This window comes from Hippoglossus hippoglossus, chromosome 2 (genome assembly GCF_009819705.1).
Source record: "Hippoglossus hippoglossus isolate fHipHip1 chromosome 2, fHipHip1.pri, whole genome shotgun sequence".
Lineage (NCBI taxonomy): Eukaryota > Metazoa > Chordata > Actinopteri > Pleuronectiformes > Pleuronectidae > Hippoglossus > Hippoglossus hippoglossus.
In genome coordinates this window covers 4,144,557-4,161,561 of record NC_047152.1, presented here as the reverse complement: position 1 = coordinate 4,161,561, position 17,005 = coordinate 4,144,557, and the positions used below count along the sequence as shown (strand labels likewise).

Below are 17,005 nucleotides of genomic sequence, written 5' to 3'. Positions count from 1 at the left end.
AGGTTATTTCTTCACATTAAGAAAGACTGATCCTAACCTTTACAGCATCTGCATTAAGAGCCAGAACCAGAAACACTGGATAAACACAAGCAGCGACATATGTATCCTGAGCAGAAGCTGAGTGATGAAGCGACGCGTGTTCACGTTGAGCCCAAAATAAAACACAACCAACGCTCCACAGCAGCCGCAGCTGCTGGCGATGGAGAAATCCTGCAGTAAAACAAACACAAACGGATTCTAATCACACCACGATCGACGAGAAACATCTTTAATTGTGCCGTTACAAAATTCAAGCTGGGTAGAAAAAATATGTTTTCAATTATTGAGCTCATTAACAAGAGAGTGACTGTTCCATTGTGGTTTTAAAGTGATATTTCATGCTTGCACATATTCTCATGAGTTCTGGCCCAGTATTGGGTGTTCCAGGTGTCGGTGTAGTGATACGTTCTCCTCCCTCATTGTCCCGCTGCAAACGCTTCAAACGAAAAACTTAACTGGGGCATTTTTTTTGTTGTTGCAGATTTGTTGTTTTTCCTGATTTTAGCTATTTCCCCCGCTACTCTCAAAGCGAGAAAGTGTGCGGAGTCGGAGCAACAACAAACGAGACGGCAGCGACGCCGGCTCCCTCCTCGGGGCCACCTCTGAGGCTGATTCCTGCCTCGGGAGAAATATCACTTTAAAAGCAGGTACACAGTGTGAACAGCAGAATGCATGAAACAATCTGTAGCCCTGTAGACAAATATATATTCACATGTTGACATTCTTAACAATAAATAAAAAGATATGCTGCTTTACGATGCTGCTGAGTAGTGTAAAAAAAAAAAACGTTTCCCTTATTACAGTTTTTTTTCTGTTCGGTGGCCGTAAAAACTTTACAATCATCAATTGAAATGTGGAGACATTCATTACTAAAACTGACCAGTTCATGATGTAGTGTAACACGTATCCAATGTCCTATTATACAGTTCATCCTTGTTTCCATCCTCATTTTACATCACTGTTAAAAAACAGGGAACTATTTGTCAGTTTTTAAAAGATCGAATTTAAAGCACTTAAGACCTTTTTGCTTTTTGACCGACATCCACAACATCGTACGCACATTACAAGACAGAAAATGCAAAAATAAATGGATGAAATAATAATAAACATATTTACATTCTTTGTCAATTAAAAGCATCTCAGTTGGACAAACGGAGTCCAAGCTGTCTAACACTGATATTATCAATAAAAAATAAAGTTTCAGCACCAAAAGTGCTTCTGCTGACCAAACTCGGAACCCCGACAAAAATCAGTTCGGCCGGGTTCAACGTTTCACACGAACGCTGTGTCAGTCCGTGAAACCGAATTTTCAGCTTCTGAGCAGGACGTCGCTTCCCGGGACGCTCCTGCGCTCCGCGTCGGCCGCGCTTTCACCGGCTCCCGCGTCGAGTCGTCCGTGCGTTCGGGCTGACTAGCCGCTGCTCGCTTGAGACAGAAAGCAAGAAAAAAGGGGAGAGCAGTGATTGGAACCTCAGCGAAAAGAGGCTAGAAAATGATGTCATGAGCGTCACCGTTAGGCTGCGGCCTGTTCGCAACAGGCGGGAGAGGCTTCTTGAAAAAGTCTGTGGAGGGCATGAAGAGAAAGGGTTGGATTTTATTAGTAAACGACATTCCATTGAGACCTGGAGTTCAAACAATGTCAATTTGAGCTCTAGTTAGAAGAACATAAGCGAAAATGAGAAAGACACTGAGGTGCGGTGGACGGAGGACAAATGTGGGTGAGCACACAAACAGGCCTTTGAGTTGATTAAGACGTCTGCCACCACGAAGGGAACCACACACATTCAAACACATGCCTGGTGAGACGCAGGAGAAGAGAAAAACAAAAAAGACAGCGATGTGGGTCTGTGATGCTAATTAACAGTCGACACACATCGCGAGGCAGGTTTCAGTGTTTCCTTTGCAACGGCACGCTGAGACATTTACCACCGCTGCTGTGGAACGTGCAAATCCACCAGACCCCCCCCCCCCCCGACACCGCAAGCGGAATCCACAAACACGGCTGTCCCGAATCGCACTCCAGCGAATTTCGCGCAGAGGAAACACTGAGTCCGAGCCGTGACATTTAATGAATGGGTTAATCCACACGCAGACCAGGTTAGCGAGAAGATTAATGGCTGATTGGGCTGAACAACAAAAAAGGAAGTAATGCATGAAATCGAACTGTGGAGGGCAACGAGGGATGAAGCATAACCAGACGTCACACAGGCAGCTTTACCGGAATGCTTCGAGTCCCCCAGCGGCTCTAGTTTTGGCAGCCTAGAAGCTTTGGGTGTGGCCCATCCCACTAAAAAAAAAATTAAAAGAGACACACAAACTCATCAGAGTGAAAAAAGTGACGTTTAGGTTCCCTCTTCAGGATCTGGTGCATGTGGCTCCTTGAGAGCTTTTGAGGAGCAACGGTGACAACACGGAAGTTAATTTGACAGTCTACACAGAGACAGCCCTGCTACTTTCTAGATACAAAAAATTTAAATTGGTTTATTTAATAAAAAGACAAGATGTAAATTTGTGTTTATATGTAAATATCAGCATTTATACGCCCTCAAAAATCCATATTGGTTGGGCTCTAAAAAATAAAATTGCACTTCCTGTAGCTGCTTCAAAATAAAAGCCTCCCACTGGTTTGTAGGTGGAAAACAGGAGTAACAAGAATTAACTGGTTTGCATTACTAGTAACTTAAAGTACGAGCAGCACTGTGGGGGAGACACTAGACTCAGACTATGCAGGCGTACGTTCAAGGATGGTGGCTTGAATCGATGTCCACACTCACCAGGAGGCGCGGGCGGGGCGAGGCTCTCCGCCGGCCCGTCCTCCGTCCTCAGGGGGTCCACGCGGTGCTTCCTCTTCAGGAAGAGCTTCTTCTTCTTGCTTTGCTCGCCTGTTGTGGCTGAACGTGCAGAGAGGTTTCGGGCATGAGACACGAGACAGCGGTTGGACTTTGTAAATATGGTAATGACTACAATTTTCTACATGGGCCTGAACAAATGTGTTCAAGTAATTTCCTGTTGCCCTTCGTTTTACTCCTTGACTTATCAGGTATTTATCTTTTTCACATATTCAGTACTTCAGTAGAAATTGCATTACAGACTGCTGATAGTATTTTTAGCGCCTTTAAAATACTCGTTTCAGATGTTTGTTTTATCGTTTGCTGTAAAAACGGCTTTCATTTCTTGCTTTGTGTTTATCAACAAGCTCAGATTTACTTTCCATATGGTTCAAAGCCAATTCACACGCCAGAAGCTGAGCCTCTTCAAAGACGCTCTCACGTTCTTTAAAACTATTCCCAGACATATAACTGTATGTATTTTTGAGGCGAATTTACAAACGTATCACTCACCTGAACTTGCGCTTTCCGACGCTCGTCTTGAATCCTCTGGCTCTTCCTCCTCGCCCTCTTCACACTCCTCTTCCCCTTGATCACCATCCGCCTTCGGGCTTTTACTCCTGCCCTCCTGCAGCTCCTTCTGCCGCCTCCTCTCCTTTTCTTTATCCTCGTTCTGAAAGGAGAATGAAACCCTCATTCCTGAGCTCTTTGAAATACAGAATGCTTTAACTTGAGCTCCAACGCAACACGACACCTTCCAGTTGTGCGTAAACCAACAGTTTTACACACCTCAGTGATGACGCTGTTGATTGGCTGGAAGGGGCTGGGAACGTTTTCATCATCAAGCTCCTCTTGGATTGGCCGGCCTTCTTGTTCTGCCTCTTCTCGCTCCTCTCGTTCTCTGCAGAGACAACAAGATGTCAACATCCAGTCGCAATTAATACAAACGTGGAAAGAAATGTCTCCTTCAATATAACTCAAGCTCAAAGAAGCGAGGGGAAATATACTTTTACAGACAGAGGGGAGACTTTAGTGGAAATCCTTGGCATTTTGACATTTCAACTTCCCACCAGCTTCATTTATCATTTGCCTCTGTCCATCTTCTCCTTCTTTTATCTGTCCCAACATAATTTATTTCCTTATCTGCCTCCACCTTATGGTTTCCCCATTGTCATGTTCACATGTGATTTTTAGGAGCTCTTATGAGGACAGTGCTTTACAGTCTACAGATGTTATTTTTATGGCCCCTTGTGTTTTCCTAACCTTTCTTCTCGTATCCGCCGCACCCTCTCCGCCCGCTCCTTCTTGTCCTGGTCCTCCTGTGCGCGCTGCTCGGCCGTGTCCTTCTGCACGCGCTCGGTGATGGCCTCATAGTCTTTGGCGATGTTGCTGAGGAGCCAGTTCAGGCCCTTCTTGATGGACTTGTCCATCTTATTGCCATAACCCAGGACTGCAGAGCATGGCTCCTGGCGCAGGAGCACATATTCAGAGATTAGATGCTGCCAGCAGTCCTCTAAACTACTTGCTGTCTTACACTGTGCTACGGTCGAGAAGGACAATAAACTTGTCTCTAAAAGCCCTGCTCTTAGTCTATAGCTGGGTATTACTGCAGTTAAACCAAATGCCCTTAACGCCACTCGACTGCCGTTCCCCCAACAGGTGCACAAACACTTACGATCTGACAGAGACACTTGTTCTCGTTGACAAGCTTCTCTAACGACAGGTTCTCAATGATGTCGGCTTCAGCCAGCGCTCCGTCCTGGTCCTGTTTGTTGGCGAGGCTGAACGCACAGAGGAATACAGAGATATCAGTGAGTGCTGACGTGCGGGAAAAATAAATAAATAGAAGAACACATTGCACTCTCCTGTGATTTGGCTCAACTAGCTGCCGGGTTCAACCAGCTCCCTCAATCTTTGAAGAGAAAGGTAAAGTAGCTGCAAGGACAGTTATCAAACCACCTGCCTTCAGCACTCGGATGTCTCTGGCTGGGTAATGCCTCTATAATGTCCTCATGTTTTACACTTTCATCAAAGTGTCAAAACAGTTTTTTAAATCCCTTCGCACTTTCCACACATTTTCAAAATATAATTCGATCGTTTGTAAGTGTGTAATACAGCATCATTTACGGGGAAATATCACACTCACACTAGCACAGGTTTGCCGGCGATGCGCGGGTGCTGAAGGACCTCGGCCATGGTCTCCCGCGTCTCCTGGATCCGCTGGACGTCGCTGGAGTCGACCACGAACACCACGCCGTACGACTCCGAGTAGTAGTTCTTCCAGATGCCCCGGATTCTCTTCCCGCCTCCCAGGTCGAAGATGGTCACCTCGAACTTGCCCTGCTTCAGGTCGACCTTGGAGAAACCTACTGTTGGAGCCACATCCTGAGGATTTTCTGAGGGATGAGATAAGAAACGAGGAGAGTAAAGGGAAATTGTATGATATGGAGAACTAAACATTATAATATCTATAACAAACCTCCTTGGATCCCTCGCACTGTGGCCGTCTTCCCTGCATTATCCAGTCCCACCATCACCAGAGTCACTTTCCTGTAAGATAAGAAGGGGACAAATGAACACAAACATCACTACTACAAAAAACCCAGGGGCATCTGATGGCGTCTGCGGTGCCCTGCATCTAAATGTGCTGTGTCCGTGACACAGAATCGACTTGGCATTAGTGTCCATGACGCATTCGGGGGCACAGATAAGCCAGTTAATAATCTGAATGACCAACGCAATCAGATGTCTGCAGGCTGACTGGGTCAGCAACAGTCACAAGGTCAGCGAAAACAAATTAAACTAATACATTAAAATAGGGTATACTGGCTTACTATCAATATCAAGTATAAAATGCATGTTTAGCAGTGAAATTACCAGATTGTGGACATAATTTGTGTGTCTATCTTCTGGAATGAATATGTCAAACAACACATCTTGGTTTTAAGTCCTCCGAAGACAAACAAATTCACGCTGGGCCTGTTATTTGTATTGAGAGCCAGGATGAGCTTTCCTGCAGGACAACACCGGCAAACAAAGGAACAGATGCACGCTCGGTCGTCTCTGCAGGAATGCACCATGCACACACCTGGAGCGCAAAGACGGCACGGGAGCAACAGCTACCACCGGGCTTCTCAAACGTCCAGATATCTTAGTGAGAACTTCGATAAACAAGTGGAACAAACATTTTATAAAAGAAATGCAAATGATATAATTTCCTGGAGCCACTTTATGAAAGGATCCATCAAAGAGAATAAAGAGAAATAAAAAAAGATGGCACCTTAAAAGCAGCATATTGGTGGATGCTTACACGGTAATAACACAGCATAAGCATCATTCAAATCTTGTCTCCCGGCTGCATACTTAACTTTGAAACTTGCGCCAAAAATACAACAACCGCACGATCCATCTAACCGTCCTCTGGAGCCAACTGGCCTTCATCATCTTGACGTAAACCTCCAAAAACAGTGAGATGCTTCCCGTTCCCTGTCCGCTAACCCATAACCCTGCTGCCCTCGCTGACACAAACCCGTCACAGCCACGGACCATAGAGGAAGAGACGCACTGAACAGACCTGCCTGCAGGATTAGAGAAGGATTTCAGACTAAGTCCATAGGATCAGATGCCTCACAGGTACCACGTGGGTTAAGCATCGTCAATTAAATCTTAGTGCCCAACACCTTTCTGTTTTGGTGTAAACAGTAATCAAAGACGCCTCAGATAAAAAAGGCTGACAGTATGTTCATTAAAAGAACAAAAAACGAGGAGACACTGAATCCTTTCTTACATATGATTGGATTTATGACTTATCTATTTGGCTTCGACAATGTCATAATAAAAAATGTCAATTGCATTTTCCCCAAAAACAAAATGACACAGCTTTAAATGTGTTTTATATAACCAACGGGCCAAAACCAAAGATATTTAATCTAAAATCAAATTGGCTCATTCACTAAAGATTATTCAACAAAATCATTATCTTGCAGTTGCACAGAATAAAACAATCACCACGAGAAATAAGTTTTTATGGAGCGCATTTGATGCCCTTGAAAAACAGACTCCGAGGTTTGTTCTTAGAATTTAAAATGTTGTCGTAATACAATCCACCGTGCTGAAATAACCACAACACCTGTAAATAAAGCAGATGTCTAGTTAAAAATCTAAATAAATTCGGTTAAAAACTGACTGACAGACTTGAATGTGTGTTGAGGATCATTGAATAGATTATGCAAAAATAGTGAGAATGGATGATGAGGTGCTGATTTATATTCTCAAGATATTTTCTTACTCAAGCAGGGTGATATGAATAAAACAGGGCATGCAGACGTCTACGCGAGTGGACGGACACGCACACAATCAGATGGCGCCGTACTTCGTTTTCTGGAGCATGTGTGTAAAATAGAAAACACGAGACATGACAAAAAGAACTAAGAGGAGGAAAAAAACAAACCGAGACAAAAACCTGTCCCGCTCCGCTCCTCGTCTGTTCTCCGCTGAAGTAGGATGAGAGGGCCTGACTAATTTATATTGTCTGTGAAAGGAAGTGAATGAAGGGAGCACGGCTCTTGTGGAAATACTGAAGCTTTTTCAAAAGGGTGGATCTTATTCTTTCTAAATAAAGTGAATTTGTGAGTCGCTCCAGTGCGTAAGAAGCCGTTTCTTTGCAATATTGAGGCCGTAAGAAAGGAAACCCTGTTGTGTATGTTTGTAAGGTAATCAGATATACCCAGGATGATCGTATTTGGGATATTAAATTGAAGATACTGAACCAGTCATTCTGATTTAAAGGGCATAGGGCGAAGCTGTAGAGTAGGGTGTCATCTGCCAGAGAATATCTGTTGCACGTCGGGGTATATTCTATGCAACCTCTTCTTCCCATTTTGTTTTTATGGGAGTGGAATCAACGGGACTGACAAGTTGTAAAGTGTTAATATACAAGATATACATTTTTCTGAGCACGAGCCCCTTAAAAGTCTCAAAATACTGCAAAAATGTACTAATAAAGTCTCTTATTTGTACAAATCCAAAGAAGTCGCTCCCTGGTAATTTACAGGAACTGATTTGATGAGTGGAAAGAGACTGAGATCGTTACAATCAGCCTCCATCTCTTTCCTCTGATGGAACCACAGAAACAACCTGTTTGCATCTGTCCAAGTTGGATCTGTGCTGCAGACTCACGGGCTTCGCCACACAACTCACCTGGCCGGCTCTCGCCAGCGTTTTAGCCAATTGCAGCAGTTCGCCATGAGGCTGAACATCTCAGGCCGACTCCAGGTGACTGCGGTCGGGCGTCCCCTCGGCCGGGACCCGGTCACACCTCGATCGAGCCTCTCTCGCAGCCCAAGCAGATCCAACTCTGGGAAACCTCAATTAGCTACATAGCGAGCCAACCCGTGTTGGCGTCGACGTTGACATCTTCCCTGCAGGTCGACATGAGCAGCGGTGGAGAGTCAAACGTCCGTCGCCATGTGTGTTGTCGATAAACGGGATTCTGGGTGACGGACAACTTCCAGAAACCCGGAATCCCCGTCCCGTTAGATGAGGCTAATTGAAGCTAACGTAGCTAGCCGTAACGGTATCTTGTCAACGCGTTTAATTCCAGTCTCAACACGGGAGCGAGTCGATTCTGATCCAAACAGACGCTGGAATGCAGCAGCGTGATAGAGCTGTTGTTTTCTCAGCTGGTCTGAAGCAGCCACATTCGCTGCTTTACTCACGGAACAGCAGCTAATTAGCTTTAGCCCGGTTTGTAGCGCCCCGCTTTGTTTACGCCGTGTGCACCGCTGCTGCTAGGCTGCGGACGTGATGACGTCAGCGTGCGTGAGCGACGTCTTTCAGAAAGAGTCCGAAGATGATTTAAAAACTACAGTTTCTATTTATGCTTATCTTTTTAATGGGGCTATGATAATAATAATGACAACAATTATTATTATTATTACTATAACTTGAGTTATACTAATATAATATAATATAAAACATATATCTGCACTGATATAAGTGAAGAAGAAGAGAAAAAGAAAACGAAGAAGAAGAAGAGAAAAAGAAAACGAAGAAGAAGACGAATATCCAGTGTTCTGGATGTTCCTCTTCCCTTTGGCGCCCCCTCCTGTTTATTTTCGCTCCGGCTTAGCTCGACTTTTAATGCGCGTGCGTGAGTTCACTTCCGCTCCTCCTTGTTTTCCTTTTGCCTGCAGCTCGTTGAACAACCGGCGAGCTGCTGTTAACACGACTCTGATCCGACTCCTGCGGTATGTGTGTTGTGTAATACCTGTAGTGTGTGCAGTGTGTGCAGTGTGTTCGGAGCAAGTGACCTGTTTCCAGTGCTGACAGCTGCCGGTACTTCTTTTACAGATCTACTCTTAATCCTACTTTATTTACTCATATTAATCATCAAACCCGTGGCTGTAGTTCTCGTGTATTTATTACAGGTGAGGACTTTGTTCCCTGGGGACACTTCACATTGATCACCTGCAACATTAAAATCACTTTAACGCATCAATAACTATGATTATCCACTGATATAATGCACTTTACTCTGAAATACAAAGGAAGTACTGTTGTTTTCCGGTTCTTTGATTTGTATTTTAAAGTAAAATAAAACTATGGATGCAGGACTGCTACTATTTTATTCTACATGTATTGTTTTAAACTTTTAACTCTGTGGTATTTACAACTGTACTCAAGTGTTTGTGTGTGTTGTGCTTGAACGACCTTTACAGCTTTAATGATCTCCCCACTATCACAGATTCACTTTCCAGTAACAAAGTCCAGGACATGGTCTCTCTATGTAAAGTCCCATCAGGTGTATGTGTCTTTTTTGGAACTGCCTAAAATGTTTATTCTCACATTAGTGCTTTTGTTTGTTTTCCTTTATTTTCTCTGTTTCATTCGTTACTTCCCAGCAAATGAGTTCAAAATGTGTGTCTGCACCACCACCGCCTGTACAAGTTGTGTTAAGATGTTATTTTTTCCTTTCATATTCCAGGTGCGCCTCTTCTCCTGCGTCCTCATGACTCGCATCTTCGTCTACGGCACCCTGAAGAGAGGGCAGCCCAACTACCACCGCATGTTTGACGCTGCCAACGGGAAGGCCGAGTTCCTCGCCTCGGCCCTCACCGCCGAGAGGTACCCGCTCGTCATCGCGGGCAACCTCAACATCCCTTTCCTCCTCAACCTCCCCGGCCGGGGTCACAAAATCCACGGGGAGATCTACGAGGTGGACGACAAGATGCTGAGGTTCCTGGACGACTTCGAGTCCGTCCCCACCCTGTACCAGCGGACTCTGGTCCAGGTGGAGGTGAAGGCGTGGGCGAGGCGGGCAGAGGGCGAGGGGGTGGAGGTGGCGCCGGGCAGCACCACTGAGGCTCTTATGTACAGCACGACGTCGTATCAGCCGGACTGGCCCTCGCTGCCCAACTACGACAGCTACGACGCGCTTGGAGATCACGGGCTGGAGTACGTGACCAGAGAAGATCAAGACTGAAGGAGAAGAGCATCAGCTAAACAGAGATGTCTTTATTTTCATGATCACACTAGAAACTTTAGATTTGAATTCCTACAAAATGTTCTCTGTCTTTAAAAGCACACTTAATGTAGATTTATCCTTTTTTTTTTTTTTAAAGGAAACTCAACATAAATGTATTAATTTTCTCGTATATCATCATCAGGGTAGCAGTTTAACATGATGTGTTAATAACATCATGACTGAAGGTTTCTACTTGAATCATCTCATATTAAATAGATAAAACTGTTTAAATTCCTCGTACTTCTGTATGTTTTACTGTTTACTGTAAATTACCATTGCACTCCAATCCTCATGTTTACTTTACGTGGTCCATCACCACCCTTTCATCATGTGTTCCAAGCCCTGAAGACGCTGCCGGAGACGATCTGGTGTGAACAGATTGGGTTCTCCAGGGTCCGGATAGATCAGGTTGATTTTTCTCTGAGTCGCTACGACAAAAACATTCAAAGGATGGATGGAATAGTTCATTCTTGTTCGCCTAAATACAATATACAGTGCTGTGAAAAAGTATTTTCCCCCTTCCTGGTTTCTTATTTTTTAGCATATTTGTCACACTTAAATGTTTCAGATTATCAAACAAATTTTAATATTAGACAAAGATAACCTGAGTAAATACAAAATGCAGTTTTTAAATGATGATTTCACTTATTAAGGGAAAAAAGCTATCCAAACCTACCTGGCCCTATGTGAAAAAGTAATTGCCCCCCCCTTGATAAATCATGAATGAACTGTGATTAACCACATTTTTTGGAAAGCTGAGTTCAATTTCACTAGCCACACCCAGGCCTGATTACTGCCAGACCTGTTGAATCAATAAATCACTTAAATAGAACCTGTCTGACAAAGTGAAGTAGGCTAAAAGATCTTAAAAAGCAACACATCATGCCGCGATCTAAAGAAATTCAAAAACAGATGAGAAACAAAGTAATTGACATGTATCAGTCTGGAAAGGGTAACAACGAACCACGGTGAGAGCCATTATCCACAAATGGAGAAGACTTGGAACAGTGGTGAACCTTCCCGGCCTACCAAAATTACTCCAAGAGCGCATCAACGACTCATCCAGGAGGTCATAAAAGACCCCAGAACAACATCTAAAGAACTCAGGCCTCACTGGCCTCAGTTAAGGTCAGTGTTCATGATTCAACAATAAGAAAGAGACTGGGCAAAAATGGCATCCATGGGAGAGTTCCAAGGCGAAAGCCACTGCTGACCAAAAAGAACACAAAGGCTCGTCTCACATTTGCCAAAAAAACATCTTGATGATCCCCAAGACTTTTGGGCAAATATTCTGTGGACTGACGAAACAAAAGATGAACTTTTTGGAAGGTGTGCGTCCTGTTCGACTGGCGTCAAACTAACACAGCATTTCATAAAAACAACATCATACCCACAGTCAAACATGGTGGCGGTAGTGTGATGGTCTGGGGCTGCTTTGCAGCTTCAGGACCTGGACGACTTGCCATAATTGATGGAACCATGAATTCTGCTCTCTACCAGAAACTTGAGCACATGAAAGCAGTAATATGACAGTAAAAAAATTAATGAACAAGTAAAATAAAAGGTGAAAAGAAAACGATAAAAACACACATGAAAGCACGTCTATAAAAATGAGACGAGATAAGATAAAACGAGATAAACTTGATTCTGTCCCATCATTAACTCTCTTATACAAACTGTGTACTGTTTGTATACTCCAGTCTGTGTTCACCCTGATCTGGCATCTAAAGTGCGTGTGTATATAAGTGAGTGTGAGGTATGTGTTTGTCCACAGCAGCTCTCTGACTTCCTAATGCTGTTTAGAGAAAGGACTCCTCTGAGAGGCTGCACCGCCGGCAGCTTTAATGACATCGGTGCTGTGCTGCTTTGGTATGTGATCTCTGGGCGGGTGTCTCATTGCTTTCTGAATTAATGTCTGTTGCAAGCTGACGGAGGGTTCGGTTTCATGCCCTCCTCGCTGATTCGCATGCAGTATTTCTTTTCGGAAAAAACCTCGGCCGCCATACTATCAGCTTGGAATTTTGCGATGATAATTAAGAAAGAATCTGCAAAGAAACACTGCCTCAGCTGGCGTTTGGAGCATCCAGAGCTGCCAGTTCTGGGGGGGGGGGGGGGGGGGGGCTGTAATTGGCTGTTGCGAAAATGACAAGAATGTATGTGGTCGTTAGTGTGTCAGTGCCTGAGGATGCGTTTGTGAGTGGACAGTTTGACAGAGGGATGGGCTCCAGTGTCTGTGGGAGGGGGAGAGAGAGGGAGAGAGGTGCCACATCGAAGTAATATTATTCCACGTAAAAAAAAATGGAAGAAATGCTACGTTCAAAACTTCCTGTTTATTGCTTTCTTTTTGTATCTGCAGAGAAAAATGGCTGAAAAGAGCAGATAAGACTCTAAGGAAGTCAATGGAAAAATAACATTTTTTAAATTTTTTGAATTTAATTAATTCATATCACTTTAAATTTACTCAAACTAAAGACCAATCTTCATCAAAGTGGAGGATCAGGAGTGTGTGTGTGTAGCATACCCTTAACAGAACTCTCTAATGTACTCCATATTTTCTCCACTCATATCATGAACATATTTATTTGTAGGTTTTCACAGGTTTATTGAATTAAGAAATAATGAAATGGCAAAACAAAATTCATTAAACATTTTTTTTAATAGATATTAAATGCAAACATATTGACATTGACAAAGAAATACTAACATAAGGATATATTGGAAATCAAGAAATACTGCTATAATGAAATACTGAAATATTTCAATCAAGAAATGTTTAAATGCTAATATTATGAAATATTGCAATCAAGAAAGAAAGAAAGAAATACTGAGATAAAAATGTCCATGTGGCGCTCATGGCATTTTAGTGCTGCAGTTGAAGCAGCTGCACCAGGCCTTTTTGAACGCGCTTGAAAAACGTCCTGACGCGTCTTGATGCCGACTTTCTTCTGCTCTTAGTCACGACCTCTGAAAACCACAAAGAAATGTTGGATTAGTTCGACTGAAAAAATAAACACCGGGAGTCTGTGAGGGATTTAGACGTGTGACTAACCAGGCTGGACGGAAGCTGTTGTCTCCTCTTCATCCTCCAGATTAGATGACACATTGATTCCTGGAGTAGAAGGATACACCTCCTCGGAGGTCAGTGGTTCAGGCTGCTGAGGTACAGTCGGCTGGACAGGTGCTGCTGTGACCTCTTCATCCTCAAGGTCCAAAGATGTCGTCTTTGGAGGAGAAGGATACACCTCCTCGGAGGTCAGTGGTTCAGGCTGCTGAGGTACAGTCGGCTGGACAGGTGCTGCTGTGACCTCTTCATCCTCAAGGTCCAAAGATGTCGTCTTTGGAGGAGAAGGATACACCTCCTCGGAGGTCAGTGGTTCAGGCTGCTGAGGTACGTAGGGCTCCTCCATGGTGACAGTCATGTGTGGGCCGTCACCGTGCTGCTCCACAGCGAGGAAAGGGTGCTTGAGCACTTGAGCAGGTGTGATCCTCTCATTCTTGTTGACGTTCAACATCTTTTTCAAGAGATCAATGAAGTGCTCCACCTCCTCCTCGTCCTCAGCTATGAGGCCTTGATACATGATCTGGAATGACAAAGCTCTGAATATGTCTAATGATCGGATCAAATGATACAAATGCAGTCAAAGAATAAGACTCCTGAGGAGTCTGTTGAAGACATTCTTGTATTAATATGACATAACAAACATTAACGTACCTCCTCAAGGGTACATGAAGAGTTGAAGCACTTCCTGTCGCTGTAGTGGAGCCCAGTCTGAGCATGCAATTCTAATGAAGTCTACAAAAAGACAGAGTTTAGGGTAAATCATGGATGGATGGATGGATGGAAGGATAGAATGATCGATGGATGCATACCTTCAGTCTCCATGTCCCACAGATATTGAAATACTGCATGCTGCGTGGTCCAGCATCCAGTTGGTCCGTGGGCGGTTCACCCAACGTTTTCACAATCTTTTTCATCTGGAAACGCACATATGATCTGATTTAAGAGCCGAGAAACAAATCCAGGACGCTGCAACTATTTGCATCTGTGAGGAAGATACTTACGATGTCGTACTCGTGTTTCCCAGGTAACAGGGGGCGGCCCAGAGCCATCTCTGCCACAGTCAATCCTACAGACCACATGTCAATAGGCTGCCTGTGACGGAGACCCAACATGACCTCTGGAGCCCTGATGGAGACAAAATAAACAACATTAAACTTCCTGTATGAAAAGAAAACGACTAGTGACACAAAGATGCAGCATCTCTGCCACATGTTGTCTTCTCTGCGACTGCTGTGTGCCTTACCTGTATAACAGACTCTGTCCCCCTGAGCCTGGATGTATGTCGGGGCCTTGGCGAGCAAGTCCAAAGTCAATCAACTTCACTTGTAGCGGTTTCTGCCACTTATCCAGCACCATGATGTTCTCCGGTTTGATATCGCTGTGGACAATATCCAGGTCTTCCAGGCAGAGCAGTGCAGTCGCCAGCTGAAGAAACACAATTAATTATTATAGTTTGTTGTGAAGACAAAGTACATAGTATTTGTTTCCCATCAGATTTGAAATATACAGTGAAGTGACACTTTTACACTGGAAACCTCTGGGAGTGGAAAAGAGAAAATCCAACAAACCTGCTGCAGAACAGGCCGGATCTCAGAGATGGTCATAAACTGGACATCCTTCAAGTATTCATCCAGAGTCACGTCCACAACCTCAAAGCTGGGACATGTGGGCTCATCGTGGACAATGATGTGGCTTCGATCTGCATCTGCAGCCTAGTCAACATTGAGGAAGCTTTGAGTAATATGATGGGTCTAATTACAAAATATTTCTACATGCAAATTCTTGCTTCAGTTTTGATAAAGCAACAGTTTGTACCGCACCTCTTTCCGCGCATTCTCCTGGAAATAATCTGTGGTCATCTTGATGGCCACGTTTTCGTCAGTTTTAGTGTCCACACACTCCACGACCTTTCCAAACCTTCCCTTGCCGAAAAACTTCTCCACCCTGTCGCGGAAGGTTTTCTTGGGTTTCAGGGGCTTGTCTGTGGAGGACGAGATGAGATGGACACAACATGAAGTCACATGTTGATACATATATGATACATAGCAAAATACACATCTGTCAAAAACTTTAAGTCTATACCATATAATTAGTTTGTTTCATCAATAAAAATCTATTTTTGAATATAGGACAAGATGGTGAAGGTCTTCTGCACAATATAAGTTACCAACTACCAGCTGCTAACACATGCTAACACCTGATGTCAGCATCAAGTGTTTTAGTCTTGTTCTCAGCAATACAGGCCAAACTTGAGGTTACACTGAGGCTCAAGGTAAATCTGAAAAGGATTATCAATTAATAATAAATCCAATTCTTATTTTTTAACCATATAAAGTTAGCAATCATCTGTGTTTTTTAGATCCTAATTACTCAACTTACCTGACATATCAGTAAAGGAGCTGGACATCTTGAAACCAGAGGCCACAGTAATGGTGAAACACAACTGGAACAGAAAAATAAAGCTATCTGGAAGGTTTCAGTACAAAACCGATCTCGAAATACGAAGCACAAGCGAGCGCAGCAAAGCCAACAATCTCACTATGTGATTTGAGGGATTTTTGTGACTCATATATACATATATGATAAAAGGATCAAAGGAAGGGAACATTCTAGGACTTCCCTTCCTTTGATCCTTTTATCACAATTGGTACACTTCAAAGTCTTCAAAGTCATGGTTGTTTGTAGGTGCCTATGATCCTGAGAGAGAGAGAGAGAGAGAGAGAGAGAGAAACAAACTACACAAAGTTAGTGACATATAGAAATGGGACAATATGTATAAGAATATGAACATGGCCCAGAGGCAAAATTCCCAGCATGCACTGAGTTCCCCCAGGAGTCCTGGCCTATAGCAGCTTAATCAAACAGGAACATTTAAAGTCTAACCTTAAATACAAGAGAGACCATATTTTCGCCACTCATATCATGAACATATTTAGTTGTAGGTTTTCACAGGTTTATTGAATTAAGAAATAATGAAATGGCAAAACAAAATTCATTAAACATTTTTTTTTAATAGACATTAAATGCAAACATATTGACATTGACTGACTGACTGACTGAGACCCCATCAGGGCAGAACGCATCAGCTGACGACAGCCCCATGAAACCAAGATGCTACACACACTAGGATGTGATTGTTCGTTTGCTGTCACAAGTGTTGATGGGAGGAAATATAAAGGTGTACTGCTGCTGAAAGAGGAAAAATAACAGGAAAAGAAAGAAGTGCGAATAAACGCATGCAAAGAGAACCTGCAGCTGCAGGCGGACATTCTCTGTATCCCCGTTGGTAAGGTTTCTTTTTATCTGCTCCTTGATTCTCACCTGAGCCACAAATGGTTCCAGTCCACCCATGGGGAGGATCGACGACGCATCTCAGAGACATGACACTAATGTCTTTTACCACTCGAACACAACCCGTTGCTGGAAATGTACACCCCAGAATCAATAAACTTATTTTAAACGTGAAGGTAAATCTGAAAAAAACAACCATCTGTTTATCAGAGACTTTCTTCTTTGTGATTTGTTATTTAACCTTGTGTGTATCATTAATAA

At 43.5% G+C, this 17,005-nt stretch overlaps 2 protein-coding genes across 10 annotated transcripts; one reads left to right on the top strand and one right to left on the bottom strand.

The window, feature by feature from the left end:
- Positions 1–252: 252 nt before the first annotated feature.
- arl13b (ADP-ribosylation factor-like 13b) lies at positions 253–8,672 on the bottom strand. Of its 6 annotated transcripts, none has more exons than XM_034614068.1 (10): positions 8,067–8,672; positions 5,347–5,417; positions 5,014–5,263; positions 4,543–4,648; positions 4,131–4,333; positions 3,657–3,768; positions 3,381–3,540; positions 2,814–2,930; positions 2,258–2,326; positions 253–1,464 (listed from the first exon to the last, which is right to left on the bottom strand). In XM_034614068.1, exons 1-10 carry the CDS (start codon positions 8,123–8,125, stop codon positions 1,451–1,453), a joined length of 1,161 nt encoding a protein of 386 aa, XP_034469959.1. In that variant the 5' UTR covers positions 8,126–8,672; the 3' UTR covers positions 253–1,450. The 6 variants fall into 6 exon arrangements, with proteins under 6 accessions (XP_034469959.1, XP_034469943.1, XP_034469950.1 ...); XM_034614052.1 differs by having other exon boundaries at positions 253–1,601; positions 8,067–8,669; XM_034614041.1 differs by lacking the exon at positions 253–1,464 and adding an exon at positions 1,842–1,995 and having other exon boundaries at positions 2,076–2,326; positions 5,014–5,252.
- A 399-nt stretch (positions 8,673–9,071) lies between these two features.
- Positions 9,072–10,475, top strand: LOC117778511 (gamma-glutamylaminecyclotransferase B-like). Of its 4 annotated transcripts, XM_034614141.1 has the most exons (3): positions 9,097–9,115; positions 9,296–9,331; positions 9,850–10,475. In XM_034614141.1, the coding sequence occupies exon 3, from the start codon at positions 9,877–9,879 to the stop codon at positions 10,348–10,350; it is 474 nt and encodes a 157-aa protein (XP_034470032.1). In that variant the 5' UTR covers positions 9,097–9,115; positions 9,296–9,331; positions 9,850–9,876; the 3' UTR covers positions 10,351–10,475. The 4 variants fall into 4 exon arrangements, with proteins under 4 accessions (XP_034470054.1, XP_034470032.1, XP_034470043.1 ...); XM_034614163.1 differs by lacking the exon at positions 9,296–9,331 and having other exon boundaries at positions 9,072–9,115; positions 9,853–10,475; XM_034614152.1 differs by lacking the exon at positions 9,097–9,115 and having other exon boundaries at positions 9,290–9,330; positions 9,848–10,475.
- Positions 10,476–17,005: the final 6,530 nt, after the last annotated feature.

Bases quoted from the DNA above. Each gene is read 5' to 3' on its own strand.
- arl13b (XM_034614032.1), bottom strand. From the start codon at position 8,125: ATGTTCAGCCTCATGGCGAACTGCTGCAATTGGCTAAAACGCTGGCGA. The intron at 4,334-4,542 runs GTAAGTGTTTGT...CTCCTGCGCCAG, and splicing joins ACAAGTGTCTCTGTCAGATC to GAGCCATGCTCTGCAGTCCT. The intron at 2,931-3,380 runs GTGAGTGATACG...CTGCACGTTCAG, and splicing joins GTCGGAAAGCGCAAGTTCAG to CCACAACAGGCGAGCAAAGC.
- LOC117778511 (XM_034614130.1), top strand. From the start codon at position 9,642: ATGGTCTCTCTATGTAAAGTCCCATCAGGT. The intron at 9,672-9,852 runs GTATGTGTCTTT...TTCATATTCCAG, and splicing joins TATGTAAAGTCCCATCAGGT to GTGCGCCTCTTCTCCTGCGT.